Here is a 20,808-nt window from a genome sequence, read left to right on the forward strand (position 1 = left end):
TGAGTCCCACATTGCCTGGAGTTCACTGTTTTCTCCTTCAGATCCCCAAAGACTCTGTTTCCAGTTTAAGTGTCCTCCAGGAGCTGGGCAAGTAATACAGGCCAAGGATAAAAGTGCATCTTGCTCCCAAGCGGGGTTCTCCCTTGTTCCATGACCAGGAAGGACATCCCAAGACCTATCAGGCAGGAGGCCTGCCCAGACTGATGTCCTTGTTTCAGGCATTTGCAGAGTACTTCACCCAGATCCAGCTCACCAACCTTGTGCTGACAGCCGTGAATGACCTAACTGACAGTGAGTCCAAGGTGTCTCTGGCTGCAGCCCAGCTAATGAGTGCAGTTATGAAAGAACGGGGAAGAGACATGCTAAAGGTAGCGTGGAGCTGTGGCAGGCTCCTGAAAACAGGAACCCTGGCTTCTTTCCTTTCTCTGTTATTAACTAGCTAAAGGGCCTCACGCAAATCCCCCCTCCCCCCTCCCCCCCTTTTTTTTGGCTTAGTTCACTCACCTACAACTTGTATCCTTGGACTGGATTTTTCCCTCTGGTTCCTGTGAGCTCTGCTTCCTCTCTTGGACAGGTGGCTTCTGGCTCCACAGTTAACAACAGAGATGTATACAGGTGTAGGCATATGGAGGACTCAACAGTAGAAAGAAATACAGTTGGGAGCATTTACCTTGGTTCCCTGTAGTAATGGACTGCAAAATAGCAAGTTTGTGGAATGATTCTGACATTTGAATTTTTTTTAGGCTATCATGTACAAATGGGAAGGTTTTGCATATAAATCTGTTTCCTTCTTTATTGAAAAGGACTTTAAAATGAGGTCACCTGGGTCACTGTTCCTTCTATATAGACTTTATAGGGATGCATGGACTATACTAAAAGGGTTTTCCAGAGGCCATGTATTAGGGACCTGAGGAACAGGGTAGAGCCTGTGGTCCCACTACTGCCAATGCCAACCATTGCTGCAATTTTGGGGGTCAAAACCTGGGATAGGAATACTGAAGTGTCCCTAGGGCTTTTGCCTTTCCCCTAGAGGGTCTAAGTCCCTCATGAGTAAACAAGGAACCTCCTCTGTAGGCTCCTCTGTAGGCTTTGGGGTTGTGGGCAGGCATCTGGATTGGTACTTCTGAACTTCATTCTGTGGCGCCTGCTGGTATGGCCCCTGGCAGGGCACTGGCAAGATTACAACAAAGGACCCCTTGAATTTGGGGAAACTTAAATTGGTAGGGGACAAAAGCTGAAAGGAAGGAGTTAGGGAGACTTTCGGTTCTCCCTGCAGATCGAGGAGATTGTGGAGTGCATTCTTGAACGGCTCAACTCTCAGCTGGAGCCCAGCACAAAGGAGGAAACCCTACAGGCCATGAGCTCACTAGCAGGCAGCAACACCCACACCGTGGTGCCCATGCTGCTCAACAAACCCCTGCCTTGGGATAGGTACCTCTTCATCATCCAGGCGCACAGTCTTCTGCTCAGTAGATCTTCTCCCCATCCACCTCAAACACCACAAAAATCACCCCTCTAGGGTGCTTTCTGTCTCTCTCCTTTCTGTTTTGTCCCAGTCATGTTCTTTGGCCTGTCTACTTGGGTCTCACTCCCTCCAGTCCCTGAGAACTGGTGGTTTTTCATGGGCCTGGTAATAAACTAGTCCTAGGAGCATGATCACCAGGGCCTGTGACATAGCTTTCCCTGGGTCCTACAGAACCCAACTGGCCCTGTGGAAGGCATTTGGCACCCAGCGAGAAACGACAATAAATGTTCTGCAGCTGCTTATGGGCATCTTGGAGAAGACCTACACCAGAGAAGAACGGAAGGAGATGTCCTTCCAGCCTGTGGCGGTCAGTACAAAGGAAGGGAGGGGGTCCTGGACTTAGTGTTCTAGGAACCTGTGGGCAGAGCTGAAGACCCAAGGGCTTGGCCTGAGTGGCCAAGCAGGCTTTGGGGAAGAGCAAAGAGAAGAGTGTTAACATTGGAATCATTGATGCACTTCGGCCTCCTTTTTGTATATTTATACCAAGGACTGGAGAAAGGCAGGACAAGGAAATTGACATGCAAGGTTAAACAGCTTTTTTTGTACCCTGATTCTGTGCTGGGATCATTTTGCTGAAGGCCTAATGTGGGCACGGGGGAATGGAAGATAGGCATTTGATCATAAATTGGGACAGACAAAGTTTACCCTAATTTATCTTCTGCTGAATGGATTACCTCTCATTTTCCCTTACTGTGTTTCTTCTTCCCTATGTCTCTCTCTCCCTCCCTCCCTTCCTCTTTTGGTTCTTTTATGAAGATATGGGGTTTTGCTATGTTGCCCTGTCTTACCCTAAAATCCTGGGCTCAAGCCATATTCCTGCCTCAGCTTCCCAGTTAGCTGGGACTATAGGTGTACCTTATCACCTTTCATTTTGTAATGTCAGATGAACAGAAAAGAAAGTAGATTGCATATGTATTGTCCCCTCATTTCTCTAGGGAGGAGTATTGGTTTCCAGACTGAATCAGAGTGCTGTATGGCTGTGGGGTAGGGCGGGGTTGCAGCCTGGGATTTCCAAGTGAGAGTCTGAGTGGTTGTGGCCCAGGGTTGGCCATTTGCCTTTCCCTTCCCAGGTAGCATGTGCCTTGTGTGAGATGCTCTCAGAGACCATATGCCAGGAGGCGGTTCAGGAGCTATACCCACGACTCTTGCTGTCTGTGCTGTTCCACCTCTACTGGGTGATTGAGCAACGTTCCCCACAGAAGATGGTGGTTTACACCAAGGAGGGGTCCCCAGGTGGCAAGAGCAAGCCTTTTGACCCCACTGGGTAAGCCCAATCTCCAAGTGATGGAGCACTGAAACTAACCAGTTTTTGAGAGCCTTGCTAATCCCTTTGAGAGGACAAGAGCAGTAGAGGGGGGAGATAGACCATGGTGTGGGTGCTGGAGCATGCACTCTTGTACTGACTCACACAACAGTTCATGCCCATGAACCAGTCACTGCACATGAAGAGATTCAGTTTAGATGGCAAGTGATGGGATAAGACTGTCATTTTCTTCAGGTGAGTTGGGACATTTCAATCAGTCTTGGCTTTGTGCGCCAGCTGTGTCATCTTGTACAAGTCATCACTAAAACTCAGTTTACTCATCTGTGAAATGGGGTTTGGATACCCAAATATGTTATTTTATCACATGGAAGTGAAAACAAATTACTGCCAATAAAGCAGTAAAATAAAGAGACATTCTGAATAGGTGGATGTGGAGGTAAAGAGAGATCCTAACCCTGCTTCTGTTAGAGAACAGAACTTGAGAACTCTCTGTACTATCTATTATAGTCTCTTTCACAAAACTCTGTGGAGGATCACACTTGGAGGGGAGAGTGGATGAGCAATTGGAGTTGGGTTCCGTGGAGCTGTGAATTTTGTTGGCAGGAAAGCCAAACATAGCAACCAGAGCCAAGAACTATAACCTAGCTTGCCAACAGAGGGTTTGCAAACCAGGACACAACACCTTATATATCCCTCTGGTTCCTTCTTTTTCATAAACTCACTTGCGGTGGCCTTCAGTTGTGCCTTGGAGGTAGTCAAATTGGTGTTCAAGGCGGCTGCGTATGATGAAGTGGTAGTCTATGCCAGTGAACATCAATGCTGGGAACTCCTGTCCAGCCCCAAATCTTACTACATAGGTATCATGGACTTGACAAGGTGGGACCATTTCCCCAGCACCCCTGAAAACTCCACACTCTGACTCCAGTCTCCCAGATCCCAGTAACCTTTGACTCTACCTTCCCCTTCTCCAAGCCCTCTGGTCTTCTGATCTCACAGCCCTCATATCTTCCCTGTCCTGTGCATTCTGGTCCTGGTTACTCCTCTCCACTTCCAGCAACTTCTGGTTTCATATGTCCCTTCCCAGTGGCATTGTGAAGAATTGTGAACCCTTTATCCTGCACCGAATTGTGAGCCATGTCAGGAACCTACTCTATAGCTTGGATGATCATCAGAAGGTCATGGCCAGGACCTTCTATGTGCAGGTGAGGGGAGAAGTCACCAGCTACAGCCATTAATTTGCTGCAGTTGAGGATTATGTTACAGAGTGTTAAGTAATTTGCCCCAGAAAGGACAAAAGAATAGAATCAAGCCATTAAAAATGGGTTCCCTTCCCTGCTACTTCAGTGGCCTGGTTAAAAGAGGCATGAAAAACTGGAGAGGAGGTTATCAGATCTAGAATAATCATGAATCTGAGCATCAGATTAAAAATTCCAGCCTCATCTCTATCATAAGGCTAAATTCTTACCCTTAATCTCTTTACCTCTATGTACAAATCTGTACTGCTCTCAACTGGACATACTCCTGACATGAGTATGGCACCTGAGGATGTACTAGGTGAGTTCTGAGTACTCATAAACTTTTTTCCATCCATAATTTCCTTGTCCCCACAGCTCCTCTGGCACTCATCAGTAGCAAAGATAATAGGGCAAGACTTTGTGGGTGATCTAATCAGATGGATCAAGGAGCCCAACCTCATCATGAAGGAAATCGGTCTTCGAGGAATCAGTAACCTGGCACTACACCCAGGAAATGTGAGCCAGTAGGACCCAAAGGATCCAATGCTAGTCCTTGAGCCTTTGATTCACCTTCCTTGGGTCTCTCAGCAGTACAGGAATTTATGAATTTCTCATTCCCTCACCCCAGGGCATCACAACATTTAGTTTTTAGACCTCCATCCACTTGTCCTAAAATCACTCCAATACCATCAAGCCTTCCCTTTCCATTCCTTGAAAATCACCTTTGTTTTCCCAGGTGGTTTGCCTTATGCACCATCTGCTTTCTCAAAACCTGGTTCCCAGAATGTTGTTTAATACCCAGAGTGATCTCTGCCTTCTTCCAAATAGTCAGAGATACTTCAGAGCCTGGTTCCACTTTTGCGAGACTTACTGAATAACGAGGTGCGAGTAGCAGTGCAAGCAGTGAAGACCCTGCGGAATATCATCTACCACGGGCAAGGGGAGGACACCAAGGTGGTCTTTTGTAACATCTCCAGGCAACTGCGTCCACTCATCAATGATGTATGGGTCTAAGTTCCTGGATCAGTTGGGAACAGTGTGGGCTGGGACTGAATATGAACCTCAGAAGCTGAACTAAGGATATTGGATTGGAGTTTAGGGATGATGGTGGAACACTGAGCTAACTGAGGGGCAGAGAAAAGGAGATTTGGCAGGACGTACTCCAAATATATCCCTATCACACACAACTGTCCATTTACTCTCACTATATGTTCCCCAAAGGAGCCACTGAACCAACAAAACAAATGTAGCATAATGATAGTTGGTTCTGAGTCCCAGTGTCTCCTGCAGATTCCATTCATGACATGAAGGGTGGAGAGAAGATGATGACCATGCTTTCCTCCCAAATAATACAAGGTCCTTAGAATGCTTGGGTTCTTGTGGCAAAAGAAATTTGAGACCCAGAAATGATTTTGTAATTAGAATGCTTTCAGTTTTCATGTGACAATGTCTTCAATTTGCCTAGTTTTCTTCAGAATTCAGTGGGTTATAATATGTCTAGGCATACATTTGATTCTTTTTAGCCTGTTTAGGGTTCACCAATCTATATCTTCCACTAAACTTGGAAAATTTTTAGTTTTTTTTGTGTTTGTATTGCATTTAAATTACATGCAATATATTCATTTTCACATATTAATTCAAGCACATCACATAATTTGGTCCATTTCATTCCCCAATGCTACTACTTTCTCTTCCCTTCTTCCCTATTCCTCGTCCCCTTCCTCTGCTCTACTGGTTATCCTATTTTTATGAGATTTTTTTCCTCCTTTTTCTTTTTTTCTATCTAGATTCCACATAAGAGAGGAAACTTATGATCCTTAACTTTCTGAGGCTGACTTATTTTGCTTATCATTATGTTCTCAAGTTGTATCCATTTTCTTGCAAATGACATATATTCATTCTTCTTTGTGGCGAAACAATACTCCATTATGTATTTATACCACATTTTCTTTATCCATTAATTTGTTTATGGATACCTAAGGTTGGTTCCTTATATAACTTGCTATTTTGAATTGTGCTATAAATATGGATATGCTGAAACTATTTCTTTGGACAGATAATATAGAGTGGTATAACTGGATCATCTGGTGGTTGCATTCCGATCCTTTGAGGAAACTCTGTACTGATCTCCATAGTGGTTATAGTATTGCTATTTGTATTTACGATACCAGCAACAGGGTATAAGTTTTCCTTTTCCCCAACATTTTTACCAACATTTATTATTATTTGTAGTTTTGATATTGCCATTGAAGTAGAGTGTGATGAAATCTCAGTTTAGTATTGTTTTGCACTTCCCTGATAAGATGTTGAACATTTCCCCTATATTTGTTAGCGAATTTGTTTTTCTTTTGAGAAATGTTTGGTTGATTTTCCTGTTTATTTATTGGGTTATTTTTGTTTTGGTGGTAAGTTTTTTGAGTTCTTTATTCTGGATATTAATCCTCTGTCAGAAGAGTAACTGGCAAAGATTTCCTCCCACTCTGTAGACTCTATTCACACTCTTAATTATTTTGTTTGCTTTGCAGAAGCTTTTAATTTGGGACCATCCCATATATTAATTCTTGACATTGTTCCCTGAGCGTTAGGAGTTCTACTGATGAAGTCATTGGTTCTGCCTTTATGTTAGAATGTTGATCCTATATTTTTCAGCAGTTGCAGGGTCTTTGATCCATTTCAATATGACTTTCAAGCAGGGTGTCAGATGAAGAACTAGTTTCATTCTTCTATCTATTGATGCCCAATTTCCTCAAAACATTTGTTAAAAAGTCTGTCTTTTCTCTAACATGGGTTCCTGGCATCTTTGACAAGGATCAAATGACTCTATCTGGGTGTGTTTGTTTTCTGTATTTTCTAGTCTATTCCATTGGTCTATGTGTCTGTTTTCATGTAAGTTCCATGCTGTTTTTAATCAATATAATTCTGTATGCTTTGAAATAGAATATTTCAAATAGAATACCTCCAGTATTGCTATTTGTATTCAGTATTGTTTTGGTTTTGAGCGTCTTTTATTCCTCCATATGAATTTTTGGGTGTTTTTTTTTTAACTTCAGAAACAAAGGATTTTGTTTATTTTTTTCTTAAAAGTTCTTCAAGATTTACTTTTGGCAAATAAATCTCAAACATACAGAAAATGTCAGGCAGAATAAAAATAAAATATTCTATTTACATATCATGCTCTTTTCTAAGGTGATAATCATTAACCCGAATCCTCATATTTTTCTGGTTGTGTGCTCTTTGCTGCCATCCTAATATTTTTAAACTCTAATTTCTTTTTGTTAAAAACAATAACAATATCAAATACTTAGAAACATTCTTTTTTTTCTTTTTTTATTGTTGGTTGTTCAAAACATTACATAGTTCTTGATATATCATATTTCACACTTTGATTCAAGTGGGTTATGAACTCCCATTTTTACCCCGTAAATGGGGTTTTTCTTTTTCTATGAAGAATGTAACTAATATCTTGATGGGGATTTCATTGAATTTGTAGACTGCTTTTGATAATATGGCCATTTTTTATAAAGAAATACAAATATTATTTATTTCTCTTTGATAACCCAGTAAAACTTTTAAAATTTATTTATTCTAATTTGTTATATATGACAGCAGGATGCATTGCAATTCAAAGTACACATATAGAACACAATTTTTCCTGTCTCTGGTTGTACACGAAGTAGAGTTACATGATTTGTGTCTTCATACATGTATTAGGGTAATGATGTCCATCTCATTCCACCATCTTTCCTACCCCCCTGCCCTCACCCTTCCCCTCCCTCCCCTTTGCCCTATCTAAAGTTCCTCCATTCCTCACATGCTCCCCCTGCCATCCCCCTTATGGATCAATATCCTCATATCAGAGAAAACATTCAGGATTTCATTTTTAGGGATTGGCTTACTTCACTTAACATAATAGTCTCCAACTCCATTCATTTACCTGAAAATGCCATCATTTTATTCTCTTTTAATGCTGAGTTATATTCCATTGTGTATGTATACCACAGTTTCTTTATCCATTTATCTGCTACTTCAGTGGCCTGGTTAAAAGAGGTTGGTTCCACAATTTTTAGCTATTGTGAATTGTGCTGCTATAAACATTGATGTGGCTGTGCCACTAGTCATTATAGTATGCTGTTTTTAAGTCCTTTGGGTATAAACCAAGGAGTGGGATAGCTGGATCCAAATGGTGGTTCCATTCCCAGTTTTCCAAGGAATCTCCATATTGCTTTTTATATTGGTTGCACCAATTTGCAGTTCCACCAGCAATGTATGAGTGTGCCTTTCTCCCACACCGGCATTTGTTGTTGTATTCTTAATAGCTGCCATTCTGACTGAAGTGAGATGAAATCTTACAGTACTTTTGATTTGCATTTCTTTAATTGCTAGAGATGTTGAACATTTTTTCATATATTTGTTGATTATATATCCTCTTAGAAGGGTCTGTTCAGTTCCTTGGCCCATTTATTGATTGGGTTTTTTTTGGTGTTTTATTATTTATAAGTGACAGTGGAATGCATTACAATTCTTATCACACATATAGAGCACAATTTTCACATCTCTGGTTGTATACACAGAATATTCATACCAATTCATGTCTTCATTCCTGTACTTTGGATAATAATGATCATCACATTCCACCATCATTAATAAACCCAGGCCCCCCTCCCTTCCCCTCCAACCCCTCTGCCTTATCTGGAGTTTGTCTGTTCCTTCCCTGCTCTTGCTCCCTATCCCACTATGAATCAGCCTCCTTATATCAAAGAAAACATTCGGCATTTGTTTTTTTGAGATTGGCTAACTTCACTTAGCATTATCTTCTCCAACTCCATTCATTTACCTGCAAATACCATGATTTAATTCTCTTTTATTGGTGAGAAATATTCCATTGTGTATATATGCCATATTTTTAAATCCATTCATCTATTAAAGGGCATCTAGGTTGTCTCCACAGTTTAGCTATTGTGAATTGTGCTGCTATAAACATTAATGTGGCTGTGTCTCTGTAGTATGCTGTTTTTAGGTCATTTGTGTATAGACTGAGGAGAGGGATAGGTGGGTCAAATGGTGGTACCATTTCCAATTTTCCAAGAAATCTCCATAATGCTTTCCATATGGGCTGCACCAATTTGCCTTCCCACCAGCAGTATATGAGTGTATCTTTCTCCCCACATCCTTGCTAACAATTATTATTGTTTTTATGCATAATAGCATGTTAATGATGTTAAGACACGTTCCTATTATCCCTAGTTTTTCTAGTGTTTTGAACATAAAGGGGGTGCTGTATTTTGTCAAATTCTTTTTCTGCATCTATCAAGATGATCATATGATTTTATCTTTAAGTATATTGATGTGATATATTACATTTATTGATTTCCATATGTTGAAACAACCTTACATCCCCCGGATGAATCCCACTTGATCATGGTGCACAATCTTTTTGATATGTTTTTGTATTCAATTTGCCAGATTTTTATTGAGAATTTTTGCATCTATGTTTATTAGAGATATTGGTCTGAAGTTTTCTTTTTTTGATGTGTCTGTGCCTGGTTTTGGAATCAGAGTGACATTGACCTCATAGAATGAGTTTGGAAGTGCTGCCTCTTTTTCTATTTCCTGAAATAAATTGGAGAGTATTGGTATTAGTTCTTCTTTAAAGGTCTTGTAGAACTCAACTCTGTATCTGTCCGGTCCTGGGCTTTTCTTGATTAGAAGACTTTTGATATGGTGTCTGCTATTTCATCACTTGAAATTGATCTGTTTAAATTGTGTGTATCATCCTGATTCAATTTGGGAAAATTATATGACTTTAAAAAATTGTCAATGCCTTTGATATTTTCTATATTATTGGAGTACAAGTTTTCAAAATAATTTCTGATTATCCGCTGTATTTCTGTAGTGTCTGTTGTGATATTTTCTTTTTCATTATGTATTTTAATGATTTGAGTTTTCTCTCTTCTTAATCAGCATGGCTAAGGGTCTTTCAATTTTACTTATTTTTTCAAAAAACTAACTTTTTGTTCGTCAATTTTTAAAAATTGTTTTATTTCAATTTCATTGATTTCAGCTCTGATTTTAATTATTTCCTGTCTTCTGCTGCTTTTGGTTGATTTGTTCTTTTTCTAGGGCTTTGAGATGTAGTGTAAAGTCATTTATTTGTTGACTTTTTCTTCTTTTAAGGAATGAACTCCAATGCAATGAACTTTCCTCTTAGAACTGCTTTCATAGTGTCCCAGAGATTTTGATATGTTGTATCTGTGTTCTCATTCACCTCTAAAAAGTTTTTAATCTCCTCCTTGATGTCTTCTTTAACCCATTGTTCATTCAGTAGCATATTATGTAGTCTCCAGGTGTTGGAGTGGATTTTATTTCTTATTTTATCATTGATTTCTAATTTCATTCCATTATGATCTGATAGAATACAGAGTAGTGTCTCTATTTTTTATATTTGCTAAGAGTTGCTTTGTGGCATAGTATATGGTCTATTTTAGAGAAGGATCCATGTGCTGCTGAGAAGAAAGTATATTCTCTCATTGAAGGATGAAATATTCTATATATATCAGTTAAGTCTAAGTTATTGATTGTATTATTGAATTCTATAGTTTCTTTGTTTAGCTTTTGTTTGGAAGATCTATCCAGTGGTGAAAGAGGTGTGTTAAAGTCATCCAAAATCATTGTGTTGTGGTCTATTTGACTCTCGAACTTGAGAAGAGTTTGTTTGATGAAGATAACTGCTCCATTGTTTGGGGCATATATATTTATAATTGTTAAGTCTTGTTGGTATATGGTTCCCTTGAGTGTGTAGTGTCCTTCTTTATTCTTTTTGATTGACTTTAGTTTGAAGTGTACTTCATTTGATATGATGATGAAAACCCCTGCTTTCTTCCGCAGTCCATGTGAGTGGTATGATTTTTCCCAACCCTTCACCTTCAGTCTCTGATTAGTCTCTTGTAGGCAGCATATTGTTGAGTCTTTTTTTTTTTTGATCCAATCTGCTGGTCTATGTCTTTAGATTGTGAGTTTGTGCCATTATCATTCAGGGTTATTATTGAGACATGATTTGTATTCCCAGCCACTTTTGTTTATTTTTGGTATTTATCATGACATGGTTTCTCCTCTGATTAGATTTTCCTTTAGTGTAATCCCTCCCTCTGCTGATTTCCATTTCCTCTTCTTGGAATATTTTGTTGAGGATGTTCTTTAGTGTACCTATTAATCTATCATTATTATGGCTATTGATGGGGGAACATCCAGTGGTTCATGGATAGTTGGACAGGCAATCAGTAGCAGTCTTCCTGATCTTCCTGGATGTTATTGGATAGCTGGGAACTGTTCAATCTCTCTATTGGTTTCCTAGAGTTTCCTGAATTTCCTGTATTCACAGCACCCCAGCTCAGAGTATTTCCAGACCTACTGCCCTCTTCTGTAGCAGCTCTGACCTATGATGTCTACTTGAATTCTAGTTCTTTCAGCTGCTTGTTTTTCCAAGAAATCATGCATCCTCCTGGGGAGGGATCCTGTTTAGTAGTCCACATCCATTATAAACTTAAAAATAGATATCTACTATTTCTTGTAGGGATTTGGTGTAGGAAAAGATGACTTCACTCATCTTGAGCTACTCTACATGTGACGTTTTTTCTGTTTTATTTTATTTTTTTGCCATTATGCTAAAATGTATACATTCAAATGTTGAAATGTTTCTTTTGTTTAGTTTTGTTGGTTCAGGTACTATCTTGTCTTATTTCACTATGTCTCTATTATTTGACATTGGGCCTAGTTCATGATAGGTACTCAGTAAAGATTTGTTCAATTAATATAATCCTGAAAATGTACAAAACTCAGATTCTTGTGGTCATTGTAAATGGACACAAGCTAATGTATGTTTGAGCACTTTTATTTATAGTGTAAGTAGGATAACTCTATGTTTAAAAATTTGGCCTTCTTGAGTTATACCCTTAGAAGGGGACAAAGTTAGAAGCCTTAGATATATAGTCCATGGCAGAACTGAGAGGAAGACCTTGCTTCCCTGATTTACTAGCTGTAGGGATCTAAAGACAATTATTCAAACACTCAACTCATGTCACCTTGACATAATGTAACACAAGGCAGTGGGTATGCTGTGGACATGGACAGTGAGATATGGGAGGAATGAAGCCAGGCCAGACAGGGACAGGAAACTACTGCCATCTCTTCCTCTATTTTGTGCATCATGGCAGGAGAGGGACCAAGTGAGGATCTCAGCCATCTCTGCCCTAAGCTACATGTTACGCCGAATTTTCAAATTGAAGCCTGGGTCCTTCGTTCGCAAAGAGGTCTTCACTTTTCTAGTCCCATTGCTGCTCAGCATTCAGGACAACAATATTGAGGTGGTTAAGGTACCGGTCACCTCTGTTCTGCCAACCCCAAGCCTGACTCATTCCCCTTTTCTGCTATAGCATACCACCTTTGCTCTTCCCTTTGTCTCCTTTGTCATGAGTCCAACTTTGGCTGTCCAGTCCATCCCCACCTCTTGAACCTCACCCTCTGGGCTGGATCTGGGCACTTGGATCCGCTCCACAGTCTTCCACTCAGCCCTTGGACCTGGGGAATCATTATAGTGGGGTTTTGGGGATTCCCTTCTCTCTATCACATAGGCCTGTGGCGGGACCCTGACTGAGTGGACTCACGTGCTTGGCTGGTCATCACTCACAGAGACGTTCCGGCATACCACACTCAGTGATCACATCCAGGTAGTAGGAGAAACTTGCAAATTCCTGGTAAGTGAGAGTCCTTGAGAAAGCTCAGTTAAAATGTTCGTATTGGGGGATGGGGTTGTAGCTCAGTGGTAGAGCACTTGCTGGCATGTGTGAGGCACTGGGTTCGATTCTCAGCACTGCAAATAAATAAAGGTTTATCAACAACTAAACAAAATTTTTTTAAAAATGTTCATATTGGCCATGTGTTAGGAGGACAAAACAGGGAAGGCTGACAGAAGGCAGCTTTCTTCTGTTCCTTAGTCCTGTTCTTTATCACCAATCAATTCTGAGACTCCACATTTAGGATGCTAATGTCCTGGTGTCTGTCATTGATCTTCCCAGAATCACAGTCTTTTCCTTAGAGGCTGAAAGATCCTGCCAGATTGCTGGATTGTAATAGGATAGAGATATTCTGGTTAAAGTGGGTGAAAGAGATGTGGGCAGGATTTTAGGTGGGTAGTCAAGATGTTTAGGGTCTGTGGCTCTTAAGAAATCAAGGACAAGCCAGAGATTAGGAATCAGAGTCTATGCAGATTTTGCAGAATTTTGATGTTTATTGCTAAAATGCTCTCTGAAAATAAATAATTAAGGACTTAGCAATTTGGGTAGTAATGAACAACTGTGTCTTTAGCTCCACATTAGTTCTTTGTCCTTATTCTCTTCTCTTTCATGGAGCAGGTTTCTCTATGAACTTTCCCTTGAGTCTGCTGGGCTGGGAGGGGTTGGGATGATGGAGTCTGCAGGTTCCGTGGACAAGGGTGAGCAGGTGCTGCTATCAAGAGATCTGCAGTAATCCCAGACCTGCCCTCTCTTGCTCAGTACCACCCATCTGTGGCTCCACAGGTGGGCCAGCGCAAATATCATCAACTTGGGGACTTACTATTCCAGAGCTTTGGCTTCCTGAAGCGACCACAGCCCTTCCTAAGGGCAGCTGCAGTCAATTTCATAGGTAAGGCAGTGGCACCTGGCAACTCCTCTCTCCCCTCTTTGGCAGGGGAGCATCTTCTGCCAAAGGGCTAGGTCAGAACCATGGTGTGACAAGCAGATGACCTCCTTTCCTAGCCTTGACCTGATTGGATAGGTTGACATGTGATCCAGCCCCAAATTCTGCTTTAGAAAGGTCCAGAGGAAGAAAAGGAGACTATGCTCCTGTACCCCAGCTCTGTGTGGGTTCCACTACCCCATCTGGATTCAGCCTTGTGGACCAGAGAAGTGTCATTTGAAAGAGGAAAAAAACAATTGCTTCCATTAAGACCCCATGGATTTTCCAAAATATTTTTGCTTCAAACTACAATTAGCTGCATGTGTTTAAGTAAAAAAACGTATGCAATTTATATTGGCAAAAAGATTGATGTAAATAATGCCAAAAATTTCACCATTTGGATTTAGTCACTACTGATTCTAGAGACTATTCCCTAAGAATGTGCTACATATCCATATCCCTTCCCACAACAAATACTTTTTAAAAAGACAGTTTGTTATATTGTTTTTTCCCTTGCTATATCACAAATGCATAGTATTATATAGCTTCGACAGTATTTTTATAGTTGCATAATATTAATTCTGTTTCATGGATTTATGAAAAATTTAATCAGTCCATACTTTTGAATATTGAGACTGTATATTTAAAAATATTTTTAAGCAGGTATGCAGTGGCAAAATCTCTGCAAGCCATCATGGATTTAAAGTACAAAATTTAAAGTACAAATGCTAGGCCCAAAGAGTTTGCAGAATTTTGATGTTTATTGCTAAAATGCTCTCTGAAAAGCTCAAGTAATTTTCAGCAATAGTATACGTGAGTATTCATTTCTACAGACATTTGCCAACCCTGAGTATTATTTTTTAAATCATTAATTTGATAAGTGAAAAAATATTTTAGTGTTATTTATATTTAGAAGATATATATATATATATATATATATATATATATATATATATATATATTCTCTTTGCAGAGAAATGGGAGCATTATCAATAAGGGTAAAGTTCCATGTACTCTCTGTTCAGTCTAGTCTTCTTCTCTACTCCTGTGTGCTGTGTTGTTTTTGATTAATTATGTCTTTATCGGCATCCAAGTTAAATTTTTTTCTATTTGAAAAAATTTCATCTTGGCAAATTTGTTTCCTTGTGCCCCTTGTGCATCTTTCTGTTGGTGTAGGAATCCCATAGAGTTCAACACCTTCATCTAATGCTCTGCTTGTCACCCATGGATGATAACTTTTGGGACACAGTCACTACTGTAACCTAGAATTTTTCTTTTACTAAGACATATCCAGGATGCAAAGCTTCTCTTAGAAGTATTCTTTACTAAAGATGGTAGAATGAGATGGACATCATTATCCTAGGTACATGAATGACGGCACATATAGTGTGACGCCACATTGTGTACAACTAGAGAAATGATAAAATGTGCCTCATTTGGGTACAATGAATCAAAATACATTCTTCTGTCATGTATAACTAATTAGAACAAATAATAAAAAACGAAATATTCTTTGCTAACACTGGTTGTAAATATCCTTTTTTTTCCCCCACCACTGATCCTGGGAAAAGAGTCAGCCCAAAGGCCCAGGAATTATAGAAAGATTTTTCTATCTGTTCTGCCTTTAGGATTAACAACTAAGAGCATAAACATGAATTGCATACATGATGATGATGTACAGCTGATACGGCATGGTGAGTCTGGACCTTGTACCTGGGTTCTGAGTTCCACTAGGGGTGGGGTAAGATCCAGTGCAGGATGGAGGACATGTCTTAAGGACATGTGTCATTCTTTTGAAATCTATCTTTATCATCTAAGCATAATATAAAATAGTACAGAATGGAGGAAATGGAAGAAAGAAACAAATTATTTGCTGTTTTCCTAGTAAGATAGAAACAATGCTCATATTTTGGTGATATATCCTTGCAGTCATTGAACATTATGTGGTGTAGGTGCTTTCACTGCAGTAGTGTTGAAGACAAGATTGTCCCTGCCCTTAAAGAACTTGCAGTGTTCTTTCTTTTATATGGCATTAAAATATTTTAGTGTTATTTATATTTAGAAGAAATACATGAATATATTCTCTTTGCAGAGAAATGGAAGCATTATCAATTAGGGTAAAGTTCCATGTACTCTGTGTCCAATCTAGTCTTCTCTCCTCCTGTGTGCTGTGTTGTCTTGTATTATTTTTCTGTGTAATAGATACACACGTGTGTATGTGTGTATACATACATACATATATATATACATATACATGGATTATTGTATATACACACACACAATATATGTTATGTTAGTCAGCTTTATGTAACTATAATAAATGTGACAAAAATCAAGTTAATAAGGGGGAAAGTTTATTTGGCTCATGGTTTTGAAGTTTTGAGTTCATGACTGATTATCTCATTGTTTTAGACCTATGGCCTTAGATCTATGGCCAGATAGCAGATCAAGGTGGGGAGCACATACTGGAGAAACTATTCACTTCATGGTCACCAGGAATCAAAGAGAGAGAAAGAGGAAGAGGCTGTGGTTTTATAACCCCCTTGGAGGGCACATTCAATGTCCTAAGACTAGTCCCCTCTTTCCTCCTATAGGTTGCACCTCCTCCCAATAGTTCTATGTTGGGGAAGCAAAGAGAGCTAGGAAAGGGTTGGGGTCCCAATACCCACTTCTAAGGTACACCTTCCTTCTACTGGGCCCATTTCCTAAAAGGTTCCACCACCTCCCAATAGCTCTGCAGGTGGAAGGCCAACCCTCCAATACATGGGCCTTTGGAGACATTTAATACCCAAACTATAGAATCTAATTTCTATGCTTTTGTTAGAAAATATTTTTGTTCTATTTTTAACCCAGAATTTAGATACTATGATTGTTATTATTATTTTGCACAAACTGTTTTAGGTATTCTTCACCATTCATTTTTGCTTTTTTCTGACCATCTTTTAGGGAACATTTTTATTTCTCCTGGAGTAGATCTTGTAGAAATTCCTTTTTTAAAAAAAATTTTAGTTGTAGATGGACCTTTATTTTATTTATTTATTTTTATATGGTGCTGAAGTTTGAACTCAGTGCCTCACACATGCTAGACAAGTACTCTACCACTGAGCTACAGCCCCAGCCCCAAGAAATTTCTGGGATGCTAATATTTAATATTCAGACTCTTGGTGGATGTTTTTTTTAATGTAAGGATTCTCAAAGGAATAAGACAATTTGACACAATTCTAGATCAATAATTACTTTCTCTCAGCACTTTGGAGATATTATACTAGTGTTTTCCGGCTTGCTTTGTTATGTTTGAGAAGCCTGAGGCCCTTCTAATTTTTGTTCTTTGTAGCTTATCTTTACACTGACAGAAGTACAGAGAATATTATCATCAACTTCCTGTATCTGTACCCCAGATACAGCAGGTATCAACTCGTGGCCAACCTTGGCTTTTTTTAAAAATTTTTTTAAATTTTCCCACCTATACCCTGTCCCTGGCAGGGTTATTTTGAATTAAATCCAAGACTTCATATTATCCCGTCTATAAATAGTACATGTTTCTAAATGATTCTTTTAAAAAACAAAACATGAAAAAAAGTATAATGGAGTAGAATACAAACTATCTAAGAATTGGGAACTGGTTTGAGGCATTTCATCCAAACCTCTGAGGCTACCAGTTTATTTTCTAATGTCTCTATAGTTAGAAACACTTCAGAGAAGCATTTACTAGCCTTAATTTACAACTCTCCTAAATGCAGATCTGAATCATTTCTCCCAGGGCACAGAAGTTAATTACTGAAAAAAGCAGTATGAGAATTTTCAATTTCTATTTCCCTTTCCATGAACCCACACTCCTGTGTGGTTCTTTAATTGGTACCAAAGTCCCAAGAAAGAGGTAGGGGGTGGGAGTTGGTGGTTTGTAGAAAGAGGAGCCAATATTTCCAGTGTTAGTCAGAAGAAAAAAATTTATCATTACTTTTAAAACTCTTGGTAAGCTCCAACAGCCAATAGACATACCTATGCTTTTTTTGTTGTGAAATTTAATTTTTTCATCGACATTAAGAAAAAACTTTTATGTTTCAAAGGATAGCATTGAGAAAACAAAAAGATAAATCACAAAGTTGGAGAAGACTTTTGTAAGTCATGCAATAGATGATCTAGAACAGGGTACTAGAATATACAAGGAACTATTAAAACTTACATTAGGGGCTGGGGTGGTGGCTCAGTGGTAGAGTGCTCACCTAGCATGCATGAGGCACTGGGTTTGATCCTCAGCACCACATAAAAACCAACAAAGGTACTCACCTAAAACTAAAGATACATAAATAAATAAATATTTTTTTAAAAAAATATCATTTAAAAAAAACTTACATCAAATTTGTGGGAAGCAGTTGATTTGGACTAGGCACCAAGCATCAACAGACTAAACCAATGTGAAATTTATTTATTTTTATTCCAAATAAATGGTTTATTCTTTTTTATATCTTTTTTGTTGTTCTTTTTAGTTTTACATGACAGTAGAATGTATTTTGACATATTATACATACATGGAGTATAACTTCCCATTCTTGTGGTTGTAGAGTCTCTGGTCTAATGCACAGGTCCTTGTGCAAGGGTGACAGGGGACTAATTGGATTTTGTTACATATGGGTTTCCAGTTTTCCCAGCACTACTTGTTGAAGAGGCTATCTTTTCTCTGATGTATGTTTATGGCACCTTTGTCTATTATGAGGTAACTGTATTTATGTGGGTTTGTCTTCTATTCTATTGGTCTTCATGTTTGTTTTGGTGTCAGAACCATGCTATTTTTTATTACTATAGCTCTGTAGTATTAATTTAAGGTCTGGTATTGTAATGCTTCCTATTTCACTTTTCTTGCTAAAGATTTCTTTGGCTATTCTGGGCTTCTTATTTTTCCATATGAATTTCATAACTTTTTAATGTCATCAGAACCTTGAATAGGAATTGAATTAAATCTGTAGAGAGATTTTGGTAGTATGGCCAGGGTGGGAAATCTATCTTTCTTGTTTACTACTGTATGCACCTCACCTAGCACAGTGCCTGGTGATAGGAAGAACTCAATAATAGTTGACAAATGAATTAATGATTTTTATGTGTAGCAGTGAAAAATTAGAGACAGTTTTATTATTCAGTAATGAGGGTTCATAAAAATGACAATCCTGTGATTTGATCTTATACTGTAAACAGGTAAATCTTATGGGAAGAAAAAAATGTTATTCTTATTTTTTGTAAAGTTCTATCTTTAATATAAAAAAAGCCCTGCAAGGATAGGTACCAAAATATTAGCAGTATTTTTTCACAGGGTTCTTGATTCCTCTTTCTTCTCCCCACATTTTTTTTAAATGGGGTCTTGTTATGTTGCCCAGGCTGACCAAGAACTCCTGGGCTTAAGCAATCCTTCTGCCTCAATCTGATAAATAGCCGAGGCAACAGGAACTCAGTATTCTATCCAGCTATCCTTTCCATTTTTAAAAAAACAATCTTTAATATGTTTTCTGAAATGAAACCAGCATTACTTTTTTACAATGCCAAGAATGATTCTAAGTGGAGTTGCATGATAATGGCCTATCATTTGGGTAGGCCCTGAGTGGGGCTAGGTAGACAATCTTCAGGGTTGACCTCCTTCTGGTTTCAGCTCTTGAATGTGTGAAGAATGATCCCAGAGATGCTATCAAGGTGATAGCCAATGCTATCCTGAAAAAAATAGATGAAGATGTGAAGATCCAGGGTTCCTATGCTTCCAGGCTGAGCCAAATCAGCAATAACTTCCTCAGAGGTTTTGGCATCAAAACCAGAAAGAGAAAGAAGCACCTGTTTAGGACTGTCAAACGGGAAATGGATATTGATGAGAATCATTAAAACAAAATCTCAAATTGGTTCCAAGTTTCTGAATTCCTTCTCAAACAGCAATTCAGATGGAAGGTCAGCAGAGATTTTAGTACCAATGCTAAACATCCAATTAAACAAGTTGAGCCTATCTAAAATGCAGCTGCATAGGAATCACTGAGAATATTTAAAGCTGGGAACCAATACTTTTTCCATTTGTTTATGGACATGTCAGTGCTTTTGTCCAATGGGTTGTGCCATTTTGACCATGGAAGATACATTATGCTTCTTGTCCTTTATCTTCCTAGGGAATTGTTGGTTATGGGCAGATACATTTGTCAGGCAAACATTTTCTCATCCCAAGGCTAGCTGGGTTTCTTCCAAATTCCTGGGATCCAACGGTAAGCATGAGTGACTAGAACAACTTTGGAAAGTATGTCCTTCACCATTTGGGAAATGTTACTCATGAAAAAAGGGAGACACAGGGTAGCAAACATCATGAAACTTAGTTTTCAATCTTTTCCTGTACATCCACATACTAGATGTAAATCCCATGTTAGCTTTTAATGGTTGTGACCAAAATATCTTACAAGAACACCTTAAAAGTTTATTTGGGCTCACAGTTTCAGAGGTTCAGTTCATGGTCAGCCAACCTGAATGCTCTGGGCCTGAGTTGAAGCAGAACATCTTAGTATAAGGTGTGGAGGAAGAAAGCTCAGCCCAAGGCTGCAAGGAATTGGAGAGAGAGACAAAATATAGAATCCCCAAGACATGCACCCTGTTTAGTTAACTTTTTTATTGCTGTGACATGACAAGAAAAATTAGAGGTAAAAAAATTTATTTTGGCTCATGATGTCAGAGGTCTCAGTCCATAGATGGCTGACTCCATAACTCTAGGTCTAAGGTAAGGCAAAAGTCATGGCAGAAGGGCATGGTGGAGGAGAAGAACTTAGGATATAGCCAGCAGAGAGTTGTGCTCACCAGGGACAAATATTAACCCCAAAGTATGCCTATCTCCTCTAGCCACACCCTACCTGCCTATAGTTACTACCTAGTTAATCCATAACAGTGGATTAATATAGTGATTAAAGCTCTCATAATCAAACCATTTAAGGTAAACATCCCTATATTGTCTCACATTTAGATTAAAAAAAATTTAAATTTGTTTTAATTAGTTATACATTACAGTAGAATACATTCATGTACTTTGATATATCATACATCAATGGGACATAATTTCTCAT

At 38.9% G+C, this 20,808-nt stretch overlaps 1 protein-coding gene across 1 annotated transcript in view; it reads left to right on the forward strand.

Annotated features, from left to right (window-relative positions):
• The window catches only part of LOC113195637 (maestro heat-like repeat-containing protein family member 1), a 59,010-nt gene extending 39,413 nt beyond the window's left edge, over nt 1-19,597 (forward strand). The window contains exons 26-38 of the mRNA XM_026407242.1: nt 219-368; nt 1,277-1,431; nt 1,697-1,832; nt 2,596-2,789; nt 3,528-3,665; nt 3,844-3,991; nt 4,400-4,540; nt 4,853-5,026; nt 12,235-12,393; nt 12,652-12,774; nt 13,573-13,702; nt 15,364-15,429; nt 19,374-19,597. Of these exons, the coding sequence (XP_026263027.1) occupies nt 219-368; nt 1,277-1,431; nt 1,697-1,832; nt 2,596-2,789; nt 3,528-3,665; nt 3,844-3,991; nt 4,400-4,540; nt 4,853-5,026; nt 12,235-12,393; nt 12,652-12,774; nt 13,573-13,702; nt 15,364-15,429; nt 19,374-19,597 (1,938 nt within the window). The remainder of the gene's footprint in view (nt 1-218; nt 369-1,276; nt 1,432-1,696; nt 1,833-2,595; nt 2,790-3,527; nt 3,666-3,843; nt 3,992-4,399; nt 4,541-4,852; nt 5,027-12,234; nt 12,394-12,651; nt 12,775-13,572; nt 13,703-15,363; nt 15,430-19,373) is intronic.
• Nucleotides 19,598-20,808: the final 1,211 nt, after the last annotated feature.

This window comes from Urocitellus parryii, chromosome 5 (assembly GCF_045843805.1).
Source record: "Urocitellus parryii isolate mUroPar1 chromosome 5, mUroPar1.hap1, whole genome shotgun sequence".
Classification (NCBI taxonomy): domain Eukaryota; kingdom Metazoa; phylum Chordata; class Mammalia; order Rodentia; family Sciuridae; genus Urocitellus; species Urocitellus parryii.